The 21,850-nt window shown below is 41.0% G+C and overlaps 1 protein-coding gene across 1 annotated transcript in view; it reads right to left on the bottom strand.

Moving 5' to 3' along the window:
- Positions 1-6,859: 6,859 nt before the first annotated feature.
- LOC134198084 (centromere protein F-like) overlaps positions 6,860-21,850 on the bottom strand; it is a 34,013-nt gene continuing 19,022 nt past the window's right edge. Inside the window, exons 6-12 of the mRNA XM_062667414.1 lie at positions 19,289-19,448; positions 17,955-18,164; positions 9,700-14,126; positions 8,918-9,247; positions 8,289-8,373; positions 7,272-7,445; positions 6,860-7,102 (exon numbers count right to left, since the gene is read on the bottom strand). Coding sequence (XP_062523398.1) covers positions 7,023-7,102; positions 7,272-7,445; positions 8,289-8,373; positions 8,918-9,247; positions 9,700-14,126; positions 17,955-18,164; positions 19,289-19,448 — 5,466 coding nt within the window. The 3' untranslated portion in view covers positions 6,860-7,022. The remainder of the gene's footprint in view (positions 7,103-7,271; positions 7,446-8,288; positions 8,374-8,917; positions 9,248-9,699; positions 14,127-17,954; positions 18,165-19,288; positions 19,449-21,850) is intronic.

The following is a 21,850-nucleotide window of genomic DNA, read 5'->3' as shown; positions in this document are numbered from 1 at the left end:
GAGCGCATGCAGTGGGAGTATAAAAAATTTAGCGTGAAATAATGCGCGGATAGATAAACTAATACACTAGGTAAAAGCAGCAAATGATGTTTTCCCGCTCATGAGACATGGTCGCATGATATGCGTGGTGCAAACGAAAGAATGCAGAACACAAGAGCAGAGACAGAGCTAGAAGTAAGCATTGAACCACCGACAGTGCCAAGCCATTGGCTACTTCAGGTTAGTCTTCGGTCACTAATGCAATTTTAGCGTGAATTCTTCTTTCTCTTCAGAATGGTTATCGGTAAAAGAGCCATAACGAGGACACGTTGAAGTCATTTACTAATTAATTTGAGAGACATTCTCGCTTAGCAGAATGGTTGGGCAGGTTTACTGATTTCATTCTGGTGTGCATCTGAGTGGAATAGAACTTATAGTGTATGAGAATTGAAAGATAACCAACGGGAAAGTGCACGTGAGTCCTTGGTAAAGATAGTGCAACCAGATCAAACTTGAACATTATCGAAAGAGTCAGTGAACAGTCGGAGGCAATAGGAAGGAGAGACCATGAACGACTTTGCATAGGCCCTGCAACTTTTACCGTCGTCACGTGATCCGTCCAATCCTGCGAGTGTATCAGGACGTCGTCCATGTAGAACTCCACGTTGCTCAAGTCCGCTAATACAGTTCGCATGCAAATAACTAGAGTCGCTTCTTAATTCATTATTTCGAACGACATCGTCAGGCACTCGTACTGCCATCTGGGGTAACAAGTGCCGTCTGAAATATCTTCTGACGCTGTCGGTATCTGCCAATAACGTTTGCCGAGGTCCAATTTTTGTAAATTACCTATCCTCGATAAGTCGCTGGGTCAGCTCTGTCATCGGCGTCATCGGCTCCCGATCTCTCACTGTCATGTTGTTTAACTTTCGATAGTCTACGCAACTTCTATTGCTCCCATCTTTCTTTCTCACTATTACGACGGAGAATGCGTACGGTGATGCCGATCGAATCACACCCATCTGTATATGCTTGTCATGTTCCTCGTAGGATCTCTCTGACCGCTAAAGGAATAGTGTACGGGGCACATCGAAACGGTCTCTCATCTGAAAGTTTGATGTTATGCCGTGCCAATTCTGTTGTCTCCGGCAAGTCGGTGAACGTGTTTCTGAAATCCTAGAGCACTTGCCTGGCCTGCCTTCCTTGTGTCGGAGACAGCAGTTTTCCAAACCTCTCGTAGTCGACGCTCTTGTTGGCCCGAAACGCACCCAAAATAATACATGTATGATCTCGTTTTGGATAGTTTTACTGGTGTACTTTGCATTGCTCTTGGCAAGAAGAAGGTGCTTCTGCAGAACACTGTTTCCCTTTCCCAAGAGCTGTAGTGTGGCAATAAAGTTCCCTCTGTTAACGTTTGCACGAGCGAAATCTACCTTGTCATCACGGTCACCTCTAAAAGCAAAACCCAGCTTAGCCAGAAACTCCACAGCTACAACGACTTGCTGTAGAATGACTTTGTTTTCTTCGGTTATTTGAACTTGATTCTTTGTCAGCTGGCTATCTACTCTTACATAAACTACACTGATATTAATGAAAGTCATCTAGAAGAAGAGCAAAAGACTTTACAGTTCAAGATGGAAGTCAGAAGGTTGTACTAAGACTCCAGGTTTACTAGGACTGGCAATTGGCAGCAAAATGAGCAAGATTGTGCCTTTTAGGCTAGTGCATAATAATAAACTTAGTTGCAGTTATTTGAAATATAGCTATGTATATGAGTGAAAGAATCATACTGTTGATTGATGTAGGAGTGTGACGTAAATCCAACTGGCGGTCATCTGGAAAGAACAAACACCACTGACAAAATATGGAGCAGATACTACTGGCCAAACCAGTACATTAAGATTGCAAATCAGGTAGAACTTTCTTTGTTACTAATCTTGTAAAATAATTTAACTGGCACAATTAATGTTGTCTAGATAAGAAAATGTGATAGGTGCCAGACGACCAATTCTGTCCTCAAATTGCTGTCAAACGAACTCCACCCTATTCCTGTTCGTTCAGAAGTGTGGAGTCTAGTTGGAATTGATCTCATGGGATCGCTAACAACGACATGCAATTTCAGCAAATGGGTTGAAGCTTACCCCATATCAGACAAAACTGCTGTTACAGTGGCCAGGGCTTTGTACGCTGCCTACTGTAAGCATGGAGCACCAAATAATGTTATCACTGATCAAGGCAGAGGGTATGTCAACCAAGTTGTATGAGATATGTCCTATGTGCTTGTTAATTAAATCATGTATGTCCAATGTGAACTTTGCTTCACCTGTAGGTGTACGTACCACTAGTTGGAATTTTTATACTTTGTGTGCTTCAACAGATGTGTAAGGTACTCCACCGTCAATTCAATGTCTAGCAAAGAATAACAGCAGCTTATCATCCTCAGTCTAACAGACTAGAAGAACAAATCAAACAATTAGAAAGTAAGATAAAAATGGTAGAAGATAAGTGTAATATTGCAATTAGAGTATTATGATTACATAGATTCCTTGAAAAATCGATAATAGAGCATGAAGAAGACTGTGATTAACTCCTCGACCCAGTTCTCTCTGCTATTCAAACCAGTGTTCAAGAGTCCACCAAGTTCACTCCTTTCTTTTTAATGCATGGGCGAGAAGCTACTAGTAGTTAAGTGTTTCTAAACCAACACAGGTGCTTCATTACGTAGTTCCAGATTCACAGTGAACGCGAACAGAGAATAGGTTTCCTTAAGAAGCTGAAAGCAGCGAGGTCACTTCTGTCAGTCAGTTGGGTGATGTGCAGCAAGCAGTACATCATCTAAAGGAAATGAGAAAAAACTTTCCCTCAAGTGAAAGCAAACATTGAAATCAGTCAGGAAAGACAGAAACAACAATACAGAAAAAAGGAGCTGTAGAAAACTCTATCCAGGTTGGACAGACTGTTTAGCGATTAAATATGCTAAAAGGACAACGAAAGGTCATAAGATGGAAGACACCGGTACCTGGCTTGGACCATACAGAGTTACAGCAATGACTGCATCTGGTGGCTGTGTCCTTCATTGCATCAAAACTAATTCAACAACGAAGCGCAAAGTTAATATTAGTCAGCTGAAGATCTACACTACACCACAGAAGCCTTTTGAATTGGCAAATGCGACAAGCAAAGATGACGAGTCAGCCGCTACTAGGATTAAGGGCAACAGCAAGCCAAATTTCTCAGATTAAGAATGTCAGCTATTTGATCAAAGTCCGTTACGGCTGTAGCGAAAAAAGCAATATGGGAGGCTTGGAAAGCTGAAGAAGACAACGAAAGAGAGATATGCTTACACCTACTGGCACAAATTGATTACAATTAGCAATGTTATGGTTAATGCAGCTTGCTGAACATACAAGCTCTGGTGAAGAATGTCGGCCTAGTGTCAATGTAAACGTGGATCTGTGGCTAGACTGTCGAACATATCATAAAAAGCCAACATTGAAACGAGGTAGCGATTTTGTGTTAGTGAATCCTATTGTTCATCAAGAGTTCAATGATTTTGTAAAGCTGAAATAACACCAGAATTGCAATTACTACTAGACGTGGACTTGCTTAAGGTCTAGGAAACTGACAAAGCACTCTCATTGCCAAGGGTGTCTTGATATCAAAACGTGTATGTCAACATCTGCAGCTCTCAACTTAATGACCTATGCCTGTGGGTATATGATATGAGACGGCTGTCTAGCAGTAAGGGAAGAAGTTTGTTTGAGGTAGTTAATGAGAGAGCGAGTATGCCTCAAGCATTTTTTAGTCTAACATCAGCTGCCGAGAGTTCACAAAGAGTAAGTCAACTGAATTCGTCAGTAGCAATCCAGAAGATTTGCTATAAAATTTTCTTCTGCAATGGCTACATGGTCTGGATCTCAATAAATCTAATAAATGTATTATAGAAGGCAGGTGTGCCGACGGCTTTTTAACTGACAAGCATGCTGCTCATCAGCTTCTGATAAAGCAGTTTTCCTACATCGCTGAACTACACTCAACACTCCTTTGCCAGACTTACGGATTTGCTCATGTAACAAGTCATGGTATGAGACAAATACCCCTCTCTCTAACATCACACACGCGCGCGCGCGCGCGTGCGCACACACACGCACACACACACACACACACACACGCACACGCACACACACACACACACACACACACACACACACACACACACACACACACTACACCAAACTACACCACACTACACTAATAGTGTAATATTATCAAAATAATATTATAAATATTCAAGGTTTGTATTAATAACAAATGCAGTTTTGTACAGCTATTCAGATTCATTTCACAGAAAGTCATCATTGGGTGACTTCAACCTGCTTTGGCAAAAAAGTACGACTATACGACAGCAATGCTGGCCTACACTTGTCTTCTTGTATGGAAACATAGCTGGCGCAAGTCTATCATTTGGCTCGCAAAGACAACATTCTCATGGTAGAACGAATGCCAGTGCAACAGCAACAAAATGGTAAAGATTGTGGACTATCTGCAGGAGCATATATGCATTTCATGCAGCGCCAGGAGATGATGTAACCATCATGCATTTTGATATTTCCAAGATGCGACATTTGAGTTACTGCTTGGATCGAGAGGAGCCTTCACCTTTTCCAATGGAAGAAGACAAGCCATTGGAAACATGTAACAGAAGTCACTTTCATATTTCTTTGCACTGCACGTGTTTGTTGCCAAAGACACATGGCAAGATGGTAGAGTGTTACGTCTGTGAAAACTTGCATCATGATAGATGTGTCACATTATCATGGATTTGCGCTAAATGTAGATAAATGTCTTGCTATACACAGCTTCAGTATTAATTTGTTCAATTAATACATCAACTTTAAATATACAAACTGTGACCTAAGTCAGACTCTAGAACCTTAAAGATTTGACAACGATACCTTCAATATGCTTACCTTAAATTGCCAGATTTTTGTCCATTCGTGTGTACACATGGCCAGGTCGTCCATAAGTCTCTAGTTGGCATACACGTGCACATCAATCCACCTACAGCGATATCTCCAGTTGCTACTGCAGGCTCGTAGACTAGCCTGCAGCTGACTCTGCAATCGTCTCCAACTAACGTTGAAGTGAATCTCCTTCGTACGTCACGAATGTCAGACTGGTCAACAGATTAGTTACGTATACGTATACGTACTAGACTTCACTCACAAAACGACGCCTAAAGACGAGTATTCAGTAATATCAATTGCTTAAAACGTTTTAGTCACGGTCTGGGACGGCGAGCAAAGCACAAGGGTACACAAATCACCGGGGTCAGAAATCACCAACAGCTTTGCTTCATGGCCGGTGGTATGAGCATACCCGACATGAGGTCTGAAGCAACGAATCGACGGTCTAGAATGGGTGCACAAATTCCCGTAACAACGCCGCTGGTCTTTACCCCGACGGTAAAAAGGTGCAAGCCATCAAGACAGCGCAGATTCTCGATCGTGATCAACCATTCTCCAGACATGGGGTCCCCGGGCTGTCACTCCCAAAAGACATCCATTCCTTCTCCGCTAGCTGCTAATTGCTGCATTGCTTTCTCCACTGATAAACGCGTCGATGCTGCTTTTCCACCTTTCTGGGACACCAGCAATTGTCCACAACCAGTGGCGGATCCAGATAAGGGCGCGCGGGGTGTGCGCCCCTCCCCCCATTTGGCAGTCTTCCTTTCGCTGGAGCCTGTGTGCTGTACTTGTGTAGTGTAGATTATGATGCTGCCATTGACATTTTTGCTAGAAAACACCCTAGAAAGATGCTATTTCTTAACTCCTAGGTAAATTTTCTTATAAATATGATTAATTAAAAGATATTGGTAGTGCCTCACAGTGTCTATGTACTATATCTATGCATTCACTTGTGTTTCCTGGCTATAGCACTTCGCTGACAAGACGCAAAACTCTTCAATCAGGCAGATCAGTTGCAGTTGTTCTGCAGCCGTACTCAGATCTGGATCATCCTTCGTTCAAGACCTACTAATAATGCATTTAGAAACATAATTAATATTAACTTGTGACGTCATAGGCACTCTGTCCGGATCCGCCACTGACAACAGCGTCGATATCGATGTCGGCCATTAGCGCCTAAAGCGTTAATTAAGTGTACAAACTGCGCACTGCCTCTACCGAGTTTGAGTCAGAAGAGCAGAAAATGTCTCGTAACCTCTTCTGCCCTCTACCGAAGAGCGTAAAGAAACGCCTCACTTCTTCCGACATCTTCCAGAGGAGTTAAGAAACGCGCCCTCTATTCTCACATGCAAACGTAAAACCTAATTACTGTACAATTCTCTATATCTCGAAGGCTTTCTGCGCGCCAAGTGTGTTCACAGTCACGTAACGTAACTACGATCACGGGAGTTCCGCTATGTTTAAACCGGAAGTATCAATTGACAAAATGTACGTACAACGAAATAACAACGTGACGTCCATTCATGAAGACGCAACGGCCACTCTACTAGTACTTTCGAGCCAGACCGCTTTTGCACGTGAGGGGGCGGAAAGGGTGGGTGAGAGGGCGGGAAGGGTGGGTGAGAGGGCGGGAAGGGTGGGTGAGAGGGCGGGAAGGGTGGGTGAGAGGGCGGGAAGGGTGGGTGAGAGGGCGGGAAGGGTGGGTGAGAGGGCGGGAAGGGTGAGAGGGCGGGAAGGGTGGGTGAGAGGGCGGAGAGAAAAACTTAATGAACCTAAAATATAAACTTTAGGCTGGAATACGGTGTGTGTGTGTGTGTGTGTGTGTGTGTGTGTGTGTGTGTGTGTGTGTGTGTGTGTGTGTAGAACGAAACAGTATGCATGTGCTGTGGGTAGCTCAATAACACTTTCTATGATGCCAGGAAACCTTTGAAATTTATTCTCAAACCTTTCATTTACTATATAAACCATAAACCGCCAAGCAACTACGCAACACGTGAAAGGTGAATGCTAAAGCATTCAAAGAGTACGGTGTACTACTTACAGGAACATTCAGAAACAAAACAGGTTCAGCACCAATCATTGTGTTTTGCATTCTGGTCTTTCCCTTACATCAATGATGGCAGCTGTTGTTCTGGTTGGTCGCAATTTGCTGGAATCTAAGAAGTGAAAAAGTGTCACAAGCTAGAGAGGGAGTAATGTTCAGACCAGACAGCCATCGTTGCACACACACACACACACACACACACACACACACACACACACACACACACACACACACACACACACACACACACCACAATGACCAGAAACCTTGCCAATCCTTACTTGTAACTTTAGTTCGCTTTGATGGCTGTGAAGGTAATGCAGACGCATCCCTTCTCGCTTTCGAATACAATGTCCTCTTTCCAGGTGACTTGCCAGGAGTCAGTTGGTCGGTCGACTCATCAAATGATGCGACAAGTGGTGACTCAGGACAAATACCAGAAGATGCTGGGTGATCTGTAACAAACCAAAGGTTACAAGCAATACAAGGTAACTTAATTATTTAAGATAGAACTACTACAAGGTACACAGAACCTCAAAATGTGTACACCTATATCTGACAAACTCCTAAGCTTCGGCTTGTGTAGTTTGTCCTATAGCCATAGTAGCAACACAAAAATATTGTGCCATAATGAGTAACAGTTAATGTAAATGATACCTTATCTGTCCAACCAATGTCATTTCAAAAACGACTATCTACAAATTGAGTACAATATGTATTTGCAATTTTTTTCAAACTGAGCAACCTGTGTACATTTGTGTACTGACCAGTAAACATCTTCCTGGTAAAAACGCAGATTTAATTCTCGGTAATTAAAACTTTTGTATAAATTCTCAATTGCAGAAATTGTAAGACCAAAGAAATAACCGGTTTTAGATGACTTGCATAAACAGCAATACAGTAGGTGAAATATAACAGAATTTATGTACATATATATATGAAAACATCATGCAATGGAAGAGCAGTCCAATCACTTCTGAATATAGCTGATTTCCATGCAGTCGGTCTTAATCAACTTTGATATCCACTGGCAGTTTGGCTTCACCAAACACAAAAGCTGGCATGCCACTAGCATGCATATTCAGGCATATTTAAAATATGCTTGAAAACTGAGAAACTTGCAACGGCTAATGTATATCCACTAAAGTTGATCAAATCAAATTAGCACGATGACCCCAGTATAGATTGATCTAATCTTCCATCTCAAAGTTCTCTGGCAAATAGCTATTGACTTGTCGCTCACAAAACGTTTAAACAAATACAAGCTCTAACTAATTTAGTCTTGAATAAAAACTTACTCCATTGTTTGAGTGGAGAAGAAGTGGGAGAATCAGGAGAGATGAATTTTATTTCTTGAAGCAGTGATGGCGAATTCTCTCTCAACTACAAAGAAACAAGAACTTTGTGATCAACTGAACAATTCATATTATTTGTAGCATAACTATAGCATGCAGGGAAAACTGCATCAATCCGATATCTAGTAAATTCAATTATATTAATTCTTCCTAAATTAGGACATTAATTAAATATTAATAAAAATCTTTCTTAGGAATTAAGACATTTTACTATTCTAAAAATTCGTGAAATGGGTGATTCTTAAAATGTTCGTGTTTTCAGCTGGCTGCGGCATTTCTAATTGTTGACTGTGATTGTAATGGCTGAGAATAAACCAAAAACTGAAAGAAATAGATAAAAAATGTATTGAAACGACTGCAAAATACATGTACTCTTTATCAAATCATAAACAGAAATCACAACCGAACTCAACCCTACTAATACAACATGTCACTTGCCATAATTTTTTACTTAGACAGCAGCTGAGAGATGTAACTCTCGCAAAGCAATGATCTACTGTGCATCAAGAAATCCACCTCTCAAATTAATTAATGTCAACCACATATTTGATACCCAACACTATTCTTGTTACCTCATCTTTCCAGTGAACACTTTTCTTTTCCATTCTCTTTCCTTTCTCTTTAGTTCTATGTAGACTCTTTCCACAATCTCCTTCCGATGCATTGGAAACCTCACGCTCATGACTCTTCGATTTATTTGGCAGAATTCTCTGAGGTAATGCCAGTTGTGGTCGATTTGCCTCTGTCTGGTTCGATGATCTGAGCTGATAACGTCTTCTGGTAGACGCTTCCATCACAGGAGTTTTCACATGAGTTGGTGACTTGCCAAGTAAACGTTTTGGTGTTAACAAACTAAAACTTGAATTCTTAAACTTTGTATCAAATGATGATGATAAACGCTCCTGCAAACGACGACAAATGAACATTACAAACCCATCAAACCCATTCTTAGACTATTTTGCCAGCTGGATTGTAGCCAGTTTACAGATAAAGTAAGCAATAGTCAAGAGAAGTAAGGTAACTAACAAATAAAGCAAGGGAAATAAAACTTGACGAACAAGCAGATGTAATTAACAATAAAACAGACACAATGCAATAACACACATCTCTCAAATAAAGTAGTCTACTGTATGAACAGATCTATTTCTGCAATACAATAGTTAGGAGATGCATCCTCAAATACAATAAGTCATAATCCAAGGCATCGAGATCTGCATCTGCCCATGACACTATTATAAGGTAACGTACGAAAGACCTATTTTCCAAAGCCTATTTACATAGGCAGTCATAATACTCTAAGTACTAATACTGACTGAGATTGAACGTTCTTGCTGCTGAATTATTTGTAACTCACCTTGTTGATGCCATTTACTTCAGGTATGTCAACATCCAACGGTTCGAACTTCTCCTGCCCAGTCAACAACTTCTTCTCCAACAAGTTCAGCTTGCTTTTCAGCTTCTCAACTGTTGTCTGCAAAGCCTCCTTCTCTTGCACCGCTTCATTCTTTGCAACTGCAGTTTTCTTTAGTTCGACTGTTAGTTCATCAACATCTCGTGTTAACTTCTTGATATTCACTTCCAGAATTGATTTCATAGATGTGTACTCTTTTGTTGCAGTCTCCATTGCAGTTTTCTGTTCACTGCAGGTCATCTCCCAAACGTGTATTCGTTCACAAAGATCAGCACTGATTCTATCTTGTTCCTTCCTTGCTTGCTGCTCAGCTTCCATCTTACATAGTTCATCTTTCAGTTTCTCAGCTCGTTCTTCTGCTTCACGAGCAGCAGTTTCTTTAGTTAGTACATGCGCACAGAGTTCATCATACTGATCTGAAAATTCCCTCACTTTTACTTCTGTCGTACTCCTTTCTGCAGATATCACCTTTATCTCTTCCTTCGCAGTGGCAACCTCAGTCAACAGCTGCTTGACTTTTAGTTCAAACTCTGACCTGACGGATGCAAACTCTCTGGCTGCATGTTCTATTGCATCTTCTTGTTCACTGTGTGCTTGCTGCAAGCAAGTCAGTCGCTTGCGAAGATCAGAAATGATTTTTTCTTGTTCGTTCTTTTCTTTCTCACATTCACGTTTATGCTGATTTGCTTGCCTCTCCAAACTCTCAGCCAGTTGAACTGCATCTTGAACAGCTATGTCTTTGGCAGTTACACAAGCACTTAGTTCATCACACCGAGCATTAGCTTCATGAAGTTGTTTCTCCAACTTAATTTGAAAGTCCACTTTCTGACTCTCAACCTGGCCTAACAAGTCTTCCTTCTCTTTTAAGACAGATTCCAGACAACTCAGTTGCAATTTGAGATCAACTAAATCATTGAGTGATTCCACTTTTGCCATTAACTCTTCTTCTTGTGCTGCCAATTTAACTCTCAGTTTCTTCATCTCTAATTCAAATCTGTTCTTCTCGTCAACTGCTTTTGTCACCTTGTCACTGCTTTCATTTACTTCTGTCTCAATGGCAATCAATTGTTTTTTCAACTCGGCAATGGTTTCTTTCATGTGTTCATTCTCTGCCAGCACCTCATCTTTTGTGAAAATAGCTGTCTCTGCTTCCTCACGAAGATTCCAATTTTCCCTGTTCAGTTTCTCAATTTTGTCTTCAAGTTGAGGAACTTGATTTGTCTGCATTGAAGTTTGCAGTTTACAATAAGCATGTTGAGCATCTGCCAAGCTTTCTTTTAGCCTAGCAATTGTCTGTTCCTGTGACTCAGCTTTCTTAGTACTTTGCCCCAAGCTCTCAGACAAGTGAACATCAAGTCTCGCTACTTCATCTTTTTTCAATTGTAAAGCAGTCTGAGTTTCATTCAGATCATGTCTAACACTAGAGACTTCGTGTGACAGCTGACTAACTTGACTCTCAAGTTGTTCTCGAGCTAAAGCTAACTCTCTGGCTTCAGCCTTGCGATGAGATAACTCGGCTTCTAATGACTTCACGTGCTCTTCAAGCTTGAAAATAGACTCAATTTGAATGCCTGCTTTCCTCTTGCTTTCAGCCATATCATCCCTGCATTTGAGAGCAATCTGTTGCACCTCTTTTTCCACCGTTTCCTTTGCAGCAAGAGAAGTCTCCTGTTCAGCTTTTAGAAAAGACGCCTCAGCAGACAAAACGCTCAGCTGAGCTGCTAAATTCTGTTGATTCAAAGAGGCTTCCTGCAGTGAGATTTCTTGTTCATTCAAAGTTTGTTGCAGCCTTTCCGCTTGATCCTGAAGCTTAGAAATAGTCTCCTTGTATAACACAGCTTCGTCGTCCCTTTTGGCCAACTGTTCAGATGCTTTGTTGAGTTGTGCTTCCAGATCTGCTTGTGTTGAAAAAATGCGTTCTTCTGTCTCTCTTGTGGTTTCTTCCAGGGCTTGTACCTTCGCTGCTTGTTCATGCTGCAATTTATTACTTTTTTCTCTTTGATATTCATGCTCAGCTCTTTCGATATCAATTTGCTGTTTCAATGCATTCATCTCTTCATTTACTTTGTCTATCTCTAGTACTAGACTTTCTGTAGCTTCCAATTTCTCACACAATGCATTGGTACCACATATCATGTCTCTCCTTTGAGACTCCATCGTATCGTACAGCTGTTGAATCTTTTCTTCACCAACTTGCCTGGCTGCTTCTGCCATTTCCCACTTTTCTGTAATTTCAGAAACTCGCAACTCTAACTCATCAATCAGCTGCTTGTCGCCTTCACAATCCTTTTGCTTTGCCTCATATTCCTCTATTGTTACCCTCAGTTCGCTGAAAACTGCCTCAAGTTTTTCTTTGTCTCGATCTCCCTCATCAGCCCTCTTCACCTCATCTCTCAACTCCATCTCTTTCTCTGTGTTCTCTCTACATTTGCACTCAAGCACTTCATTCACATGTCTCAGCTCATCGCCCAATTCCTGTATGGTCTTATCTCGATCTGCCAACACTTCATCCAAGGCTGCAACTCTCTCTTCCAACGTATTCACTATTATTTGTCGTGCTCTGTCTTCCTCCCTCAGTTCTTTAAGTTCCCTTAAGTTTTGTCTGAGCTGTTCAATCTCCTGTTGCTGCTGTGCCATTTCTTCATGTGCCTTTTCCAATTGAGTGTGACAAGAATTTAGTTCATTAGTCATTGTATCAATCTGAGACATCAATTCTAATCTGACTCCCTCAATTTCTGCCCTTGCACTTGATTTTGCATACTCCAGTTCAAAGCACTGCTGCTTGAGAGCTGCAATATTCTCTTGAAAGTTTGCAACCTCGCAAATACTTGCTTCTCTCCTCTCTTCATTCTCTATCTCTTGTTGTCTGAGCAGATTCCGTAGCCTACTTATTTGCTCTTGTAGCTGTTCTTTCTCTTGTTGAATCAATTGCACAGCTTCTCGTTCCCTTTGCATGTCTGTCTTCGTTGAGAAAAGACTCTCATTTAAGTTACTCAATCTAATATCCATATCTTCTCGTTCTTCCAACACTCTCTTCTTCTCATCAACTGCAGCTTTGAGCAGTTCACGCAGCTCGTTAATATCATGCTCCAGCTCATCAGAATTTCTCTTCATATCAGCTAGATTGCAAACTGTTCTTTCATTCTTTTCCTTTAGCGCCTCAATCTCCTCTTCATGCTGTACCTGAGCATCAGAAAGTCGGCATTGCAAGTCAGATATCCCGTTATCTCTATCTGATATTTCTATTTGCCAGTGAGATTCCTGATTGGTCAGAGCTTGCTCTAATTGTCTTGCCTTGAACATTAGTTCCTCATTGCTCCTTACTGTTTCCCTGTTCTCCATATCTTGTGTGTCAATAAGATGTTGTTGCTCATCAAGTTTTTGAGACATTTCTTCTACCTGAGATTCAAAGTCTGACTGAATTGCATTGAGTTTTACTTCAGTTTCATGCGCAGCTTTCTCCAGCTGTTGAATCTCCCTACGCAGCATCCCCTCACATTCTCTCATGTCATTCAATGCAGTCTCTTTTTCTGCTCTCTCAAATGCAATCTGGGCTTCCTGTTCATTCAACTTCTCATTCAGTTCAGTCACTTGCTTTTCAAGATCACATTTCTCTCTCATCAAAACTTGACTATGAAATACGGAAGTATTCAACTGCGTCTCGATTGCCTGATATTTCTGTGAAATGTCACTGATCTGACCTTCAAGTTCATGCCGAAATGAATCAACTTCCTTGTCTGCATTTCTCGTTGCATCCTCTTTTTCACTATAAGCAGTTTGCAATGCTCCCAGTCTCTCTTTAAGGTCGACAATGACAGTAGCCTGATTCTTCGCATTAATCTGACTCTGTGCCTTCAAACTTGCAGCTTCATCTCTGAGAACATGCATCTCCTCTTCAACTGCCCGTTTTTCTTCTAACAATTGTTGCCAATCAACAGTTACTGATTGCAACTGAGAGGCAAGTTTCTCATTGAGTTGTTGACTTTCAACCAGCCTAGTTGTCAAGTTTAATTCCTTAGCAGAAAACTGTTTCTCAGCTTGTTCTGCAACTTCCTCCTGATGTTTCACAGTTTGTTTGAGGGTAATGACATTTTCTTGAAGCTCGAAAATAATACTCTCCTTTTGCTCCTGCTTCCTTCTGCAGTCAGACTCAAAGTTAGTAACTCTGTCTTTCTCGTCTCTCAGCTTCTTTTCAATTTCTCTTCTCATGATGTCGGCCGTCTCCTTAGCAACCACTGCTGCTTCTACCTCTTGACGTTGCTTGTCTAGCTCCACAGTTTGTGATTCCACACGAGCTTCTAACACAGCTTTCACTTCAGAGAAACTAACTTCTTTGTCTTGGAGCTGCTTTAGCTGCTTTTGTTGATCCTCTAAAGACAGCAAAACTAAAGTTACTAAAAGATTCAAAAAATTAGAAAATATTGTAGGTATCTCTGGATAAGTGAAAACAATTAGTTTGTGTCCTGCATGTACACTGAGATGCTCTCTACCTGCCAGTCTGTTTGTCAGTGTGTCAATCCCTAGGCATGCTTGTCTGTCAAACATAGAATTTCTAGCAAATATGACAAAGCTAGTTACAAATGTTGGTACTCAACACGTAGCAATCATTTTCAGTATGACTGCTCTGTTGCAGAAATAATAGCAAAACCATTTGACTTCACTAAAGTCATTTACAGTATTGTTTGTCGAGGAAATTAACTAGTGGAGAATTTTGATGTAAACAGGTTGCACATCCCTTTACAACCATTCTAACAGGAATAAACAAGAAAGGGCAGCTACATTGCCTACTTAAAAGATTTTCGCCCTCCAGATAAAATCAATAGCCACTAGACCATATCACTGCCACTGTAGGCAGATAGAAGAGATAAACCACATCAACAAACATCTTCATCTCGACTGATGCGAATACGTTGGTCATAATTAGGAGATCAAGACTGCCACTGCAAAGCTGAATCAGAGAACCTGCCAAAATGGCCAGACAATAACGACTTATCTCACTATTGACAAAAGTTTGTCTGGCCCTCAATTACTTAATTAAAACGTTATCTGTATTCAACCTTATGAATCTCAGGGTTTCCCCAAGATCTTTTAGCAAGGTGGGCCGCCCCGTTTGGATTGTGAGGGTGCGGTCCTAAAGTATTTACCAACAATGTGAGAAAATTTCTGGATCTCAGAACTCAACACGAGTATGAACATTCTAACTATTTGTATGCATACAGAAGGCACGTGAAGAGGTAGAGAGAATGTTAAATAGAAATATAGGGTAGGTGTATGTGTACAGATTTGCAATGTAATCTGTGAAGTTCTGCCTTCAGACCTGTCTTGTTTTGACATCAACAGGCGAACACGCATTTAATTGTATTCGATAAGCGTAATTGGTGAAATTGATCTAAATTAGTTGTCGTTGTTGTCCTCCCACTTTGTGGTGAAGATCTCTTCACTGTCCGTGCTTGATGTATTGTTTGATCTAATTTTTATTACCAACTGTTCTACTGATTGTTCGACTACACCGTCAGTAATATTAACCACATTATGTTAATATTAATAACAGTGTATTAATATTAATAATTAGCACTGTTTGATTTTTAATTCTGGGGAAAGAGAAATAGAGAATACAGCCAGTAACCAATAATAGTGAAAGATAAGACACAAGTTGAAAAACAGTGTCCTTCAGGGAACCTGCCAAAATGCCCAGACAATAACGACTTATCTCACAATTGACAATAGTTTGTCTGGCCCTCAATTACTTAATTAAAATGTCATCTGTACATCCAAACAATGATTTTCCATGCCCATAATGGCAACAAGGCAAAAATAACTTGTCTATAGAGAAGTATGACTCTGATGTGTTCAGTTATAGAGTATTAAACCCATCAACTCATGTTCTAAATAATGATTTTTCAAAGAATATAGAGCGCATGAAAAGGACAGTTAGAAAGTAAGATGATTAAGGCAGAGAATATGCTATGGAACCTAGTTAAGGCTGGTTCACAATATGCGACAGAGACGTGATGGATCTTGAGGGATAGTGACGGACAGCTCTCTGTGGTGTTCTGATAATTACCATTCCCGTGCTGCATGATAACATCATCCTCGTTTTGCACTTCGCTGATTGGGTAACAGTACCTAATCATTTCCTGTTGCGACGGAGCGGACAAAATAGAATGGATTCTATCCTTGTCCGTCAACACTCCCTCAAGCAATCCATCCGTCATCCGTTTTCAGCAGCGCCTTTGATGTGGTTTGACGGATCATGACGGACAGCTCTCTGTCGCATATTGTGAACCAGCCTTTAGTTGTAATGCAAGTACTAAAAGAGCAACAGCGGATGTTAAATTAGTCAGGATCTGTTCTGGGTTGTAATTCAGTGCTGCAGCTACTACAGAAATCATAATCTCATGGTACTGTAGAACAAGCACTAAACAGGTAAACTACAGAAACAAGCAAGGGAGACTGTTCAGACAACAATAAGATCCTCCTGAGAGACGGAAAATGATAACAATGACTAATACGATAAACCTGGTTCCTGATAACAATGACTAATAAAACAAATTTGTTTTTCGTGCGAGTTCCCCATTAACTCAAGCAGAGAAGTCACAAGGATGTTTCAAAGAACAGCACAGCCAAACCTCAAAGGCGTGTCTCTAAATGAAACTTGGTCAGAGTGAATGTTTTCTGAAAGCACCAATTCCACTGAAGGCAAATTCATGTTTCATAAGCTTGTTAAATTCCACCATCATTCTCAGAACGTAAAAGTACTCTTGCTATTTCACTAGCTACTGCCATTTTTGGTGTATTTCTGATCGACTATGTCGTTCGATAATATCATTTATAGATAAGGAGTGAGCAATCTTTTGTTGACCACGTAGCAGTATACGACTTAGCTAGATTGTCTGATAGGGCAGCCATAACATGTACTTCAAACCATGAAATTTCTCCTGTTCATCCTCGTCAGGAAAAGCAAGCAACCAAGAATACTGAGTCATCCAATGTGCCATGAAGGAAACCTTGTGCTTGCCTTTCTTCTGTGAGTTGGCAACATCACTCGAGTTTGCAGTTAAAAAATTAGTACATTGCAATTCATCAGTACTGCTTCAAAGACTCAATAAAAGTTCTGACGTTTCATCACGGAAATGTTACTTCATGGTAAAATGAAACGCATAAGCTCAGACAGACTTTGCATGCCCACTCTCAGCGTAACACAAAGAGTTTAGAACTGCAAGGCAAAGTAAAGCCCGTGCTGCTTTTTCGCTCTTTTGTGACTTCCTTGTCAAGGACCAAAGGCAAGAAAAAATAACACAGCAAAGTCCTCGTTCCAAGATCAATATAAGTATCATTGACATACTCATAGGTTGGAATGCCGGTGAATCTAGAGAATATTTTGCTAAGTAAAGCCATGTCCACACTGGTAACCCTGGATTGCAATCAGTTGAATCCAATTAAAAATAATGGGTGTTACCTATGAGTGTAGTCAAAACATCTAAACCACTTCACTTACCTTTGTTCTCGCTCACTTACGTCACTGTATGAATGCTGTCCACAAGCAAACAAACCACACATACACATTTAGTCATCAGTTACGTCATACCGAAAAAAGGTGGAGGTATCATTTTCAAAGTGCAGTGTGGAAGCTCGCCAGCCCGATCCATTCTGGTCTAGTGTGGACAGGGCTTAAAAACTAAGGCTACTTCTGTCAGTGTGAACACACTACAACAAATCACATATGTCCTTGACAGCAAAAAATCCTAAAGCTAAGACAAAACTAGGAGTTTACATCTGCAAACGTCACAGCTCGTCTGCCTGACTAAATACATGTGCTTCATCAGGAGCGTATAGAGAGAAGATGGCAGCGGGAGGGTCCTGTGAGAGAGCTGGTCAAGGTTCGAACAATGACCTGACCACAAGAAGAAAGCTGGGTCTTCTCAGCAGGGTCAGCTGTTGAAAGGACATGCGGATTTACCACTTTCCTGTCTAGCTGAGCACTACTATACTGGTGTGAATGTTACTGTCAACATCTAGGTCTCATTTCGCAAGCGCGTCTTGCGGCAAAAAGTGTCAAAGCTACCATATAAGGAAATATGCCCCGCCGTTACCATCACAATGATATCACCCCATCCATGCATAGACAGACGCTCCATCGTCTCTCTTTATATGCTCCTGGTTTCACACATTGCCAAAACACAAAATTGATTGCTTACCGACTTGGCAGTTCAGATAGTCAAGATCAATTTCGGCTGATTCACAGTTAACTCTGTATTTCCTCTCGTTGTCTCTCAGTTCTTTTTGTAGTTGCTGCAACGTGTTTGTCAGATTGTCAATAGCAATTGAACTTTCAATCTTCTCTTTATTCAGTTGCTCAATCTGCATGTGATACTCATTCAAGTCATCGGTAAGAGCACAGCTGGATGCTATAGGACAGAAAGATTCAAAAAATTGTCTTGGAAATATGCAGTTCTCAATAGATTATTGGATGCATCTCACAATATACTAGACTATTGTATTGGAGGGATGCATCTCACAATACACTAAACTATTGTATTGGAGGGAGGTATCGCTCAATACGCTAGACTATTCATTGTATTGGAGGGATGCATCTCACAATACACTAGACTATTTATTGGAGAGATGTATCGCTCAATACTCTACACTATTGTGTTGGAGGCATGCATCTCTCGGTACATTAGACTACAGTCAGATTCAGTTATCCAAGCACTGTGTGACCACACTTTCTGTTCGTAACTCTGAATTCAGATAACTCACGTTAACTCCCCCTGGCGTGCAAACAGTGTCCTGGGCCTCCCAAGCTGCCCATTAGTAACTAAATCAAATACATGTAATACTGAACAACAATTTCACAAACACCCAAACTTGACTGCACTATAAGATAACAATAAAAAAGTATTTTACAATAGATATGTTACAAACTTGACATTGCACCTTGTTGTGCATGTGCATAACGGTTTTTACAGCAAGTACTTCTAGGAATCCTAACAGGCACTCTGCGGTGACGTCACATTCAAACAACTGACGTTCATAGCTGATATCTGACTGTATTACGTTGGAGAGATGCATCTCTCAGTACATTAGACTACAGTAACACTCAGTGTGAAAAATAATGGTATGACATAGGACAATGTTCCACCAAATGTGTTGTTTGTCCGACCAAATACTGCACCAGTGTTGGAACGTGTTTGGACAAAACATCCATCCAGACGCATATATGATAGTGTAAACCTTGTCTCCTAGCATGTGATGACTTTTCCAATAGTGTAACTGTTAATTTCATGAACTTGTAGGTGCCTCCTAGCATGCTTTATCCAGAGAAAACCTCAGATGTCTTAATACCATTTTTCCTTGAACGTTGGTTAACAAAAATTACATGCAAAATGGCTGCAGTAGAGGAGGCTCTTAATTAGACATGTAACACCATACAAGAATGTCCGACAAGGTTCAGTCTGTCCGAGCCAAAATAATTCCCTATTTTCCACACTGAACACTGCATTACTACTACACATGCCAATTATTCCATTACCATCATTGTTTTCCTCCTGAGGTACACGAGATACTGATGACATCAACAAATTGCATCTATCAGTGCTCTCTTGAAGTGCTCTCACGCTCTCTTCAGTCTTCTCCTTCAGTGACTCATTCTCTTGTTTCACGTCAAGCAACTGCATCTCAAGACATTCGACCTAGAACACAACGCAACGACTCAACAAACAATCTGCCCACAAGGTTGCATATAATCTATCTATCTATGTGTCTGCCCATTTTTTTGTCTGACTCCTTGATCATTTACTTGCCATTCTATCTGTTATATGGTTATCCATCCAATTTGTCTGCCTGTCTGCCTGTCAATCTGTTGAACAAACATTAAGGGCACATTTCTTTTACCTCCACCAGCTCAACTGGTTGAAGGGGTAGAGGTACTCTGGTTGAGCGGAAGTAATCGCGGTGGAAGACAGTAAAAGAAACACATGAGTAGAGACAAGCAGCCGCACTCAGCTGTTAGTTCAATGAATTATGCCCACGAAGAACACGATTTCCTACTATTGTTTGGAGTCGGTCTTGCTGTTGCTATGGTTGAAGAAACGGATGTTTTGATGCTCAAATCGTACTGCCGCCTGCTTTCCGCCATTTCTTTCTATACCGGCATAAGCAATAGCCTACCTCCACCAAACTCTACCAGCTCAACCCACATTTCGCTGGTGGAGCCGGTAGACCTCTACCGCCTAATCTGGTGGAGATAAAAGAAACGTTCCAGAATTCTACCACCTCAACCAGTTCCGTTGGTGGAGGTGAAAGAAACGCACCCTAATTGAAATCACCTTTAATTGGTTGAATTATGAGTTGCCAAGTCATGCATCTGAGTTCACAATCTAATTTTTCTCAAATGCAAGCAGTCTAAGAACTGAGAATAGAAGATACTAGACCTAGTATATGCTTACTTGAAAACAAAGGTTATTTACTGTAAAGAATGCCAAACAAAATTTAAATATTATTAGCTTACCCTACTCGTCTGAGTATTACCCCATCCCTTGGTTGGCAAGCATCAAAGGAAAAGTATGGGATGGACACTACTGTAAATCAACAAAATTTCGTAAGCAATCTCAGACTTACTAAAGTTAAATGCTTACTAATGTTTGTCGCTCTCAGTTTTTAGTGACACTTGCATAGTACTAATTATCATCACGTGCCAGACTTGCCAGCCAGAACACATGCCTAAGCAATAACAGATATTTACGCTTGGTGGTGTGGTTTGACATGTATACACATGGACACCTGGTGAGGGGCATACACATGCATAGGCGCTTAGCAGATACTTACGCGTGGTGCTGTGGTTTTGATTTTCTGTTAATGTTCTGCACAGAAAAGTGGCTATGTTCATCAATGCTTACGAAAGTTGGCTGCTTACGAAATGGAGAATTTGGACACTTACGAAAGTTTTCCGCTTACAAAATTTTGTTGATTTACAGTACTCAATAATCTGACACCTAGAGGTGTTAATTGGCAATGTGAATCATCAATTAAAGGGGAACTCCAACGGAAATACAACCTGATCTCAAAATGTAGGCTTTATCATAAAACTTCCTGCTGCGCAACATTCAGACTAACAGTTGCTTTGGTAGTGGAGAAAAAGCAGGTTGTGTAGGGAGCATGCGCCAGGCTGATACGTCATTGGCGCTAAGTTCCGCTTACACCAAATGAATTCCCTGCGTAGCTTAGTTATCTTGCCAGTAAACTACACAAAACTAAACGGGAATGGTAACTATAGAGGGATCTTGTGTTTTAAGGCCTTAGAGAAGAGCTCTCTGTAATGAAAGTAGGATGCTAGACGCCGTTTTCTCCCAGCAGACTTGACCCTCTCCTCTCACAGAGAATGAGGCTAGCGCAATAAAACTCAACGGTAATTAGCGCTAGCCTTCGTTCTATTAATCTACGAGGAGAGACATTCAGAGGGTTCAAATATGAGGTTCTCTTGGAGAGATCTGAATAAGAGGACACACCCCTTTCAAACAGCGGCTGGGCAACGTGTTATAGGTGCAGAATGGCTTTGATTGAGACTTAGGCTTTTACTCGAGCGCAATGATGTAGACAGTGTAGCTAGTACTATGGTACGTAAGTTGTTTCACACTGCACAGTGTGTAGTGACAATAGTAATATACCGCACCTTCATCATTCCCGGATAAGCAATCCTCTATTTTGCAGCTCGTGAGACATCTAGAAGCCATGCTGATTGCCAAAGCTGAGCACACCAGACTGCTACCTAAATTTGAAGTGGACGTAGCACTATAGAACAAGAAGGGGTGTGTCCGTCTAAGCAGGTTTCTCAAAGAGAACGGCTATGCTTCCTTGACATACAGTGTACTTGAACCTTGTGCGTGTTTCTCATCGTTGATCAATAGAGCGAAGGCAGACGCTAATTACCGTTGAGTTTTATTGCACTAGCTTCATCTTCTGTTTGAGGAGAGCATCAAGTAGCCTCGAACTTCCAGACCAGAGAGTGCGCGAAGCGTGTGAACTCTAGTCTGGACCAAGTCGATACTAAAATGATTTCAGAAGTACTTATCAAAAAGGTAGTCTAATAGCCTAG

This window comes from Corticium candelabrum, chromosome 2, assembly GCF_963422355.1.
Source record: "Corticium candelabrum chromosome 2, ooCorCand1.1, whole genome shotgun sequence".
NCBI classification, from domain to species: domain Eukaryota; kingdom Metazoa; phylum Porifera; class Homoscleromorpha; order Homosclerophorida; family Plakinidae; genus Corticium; species Corticium candelabrum.
The sequence above is the reverse complement of the archived record's forward strand: the minus strand, read 5'-3'. Positions and strand labels throughout refer to the sequence as shown.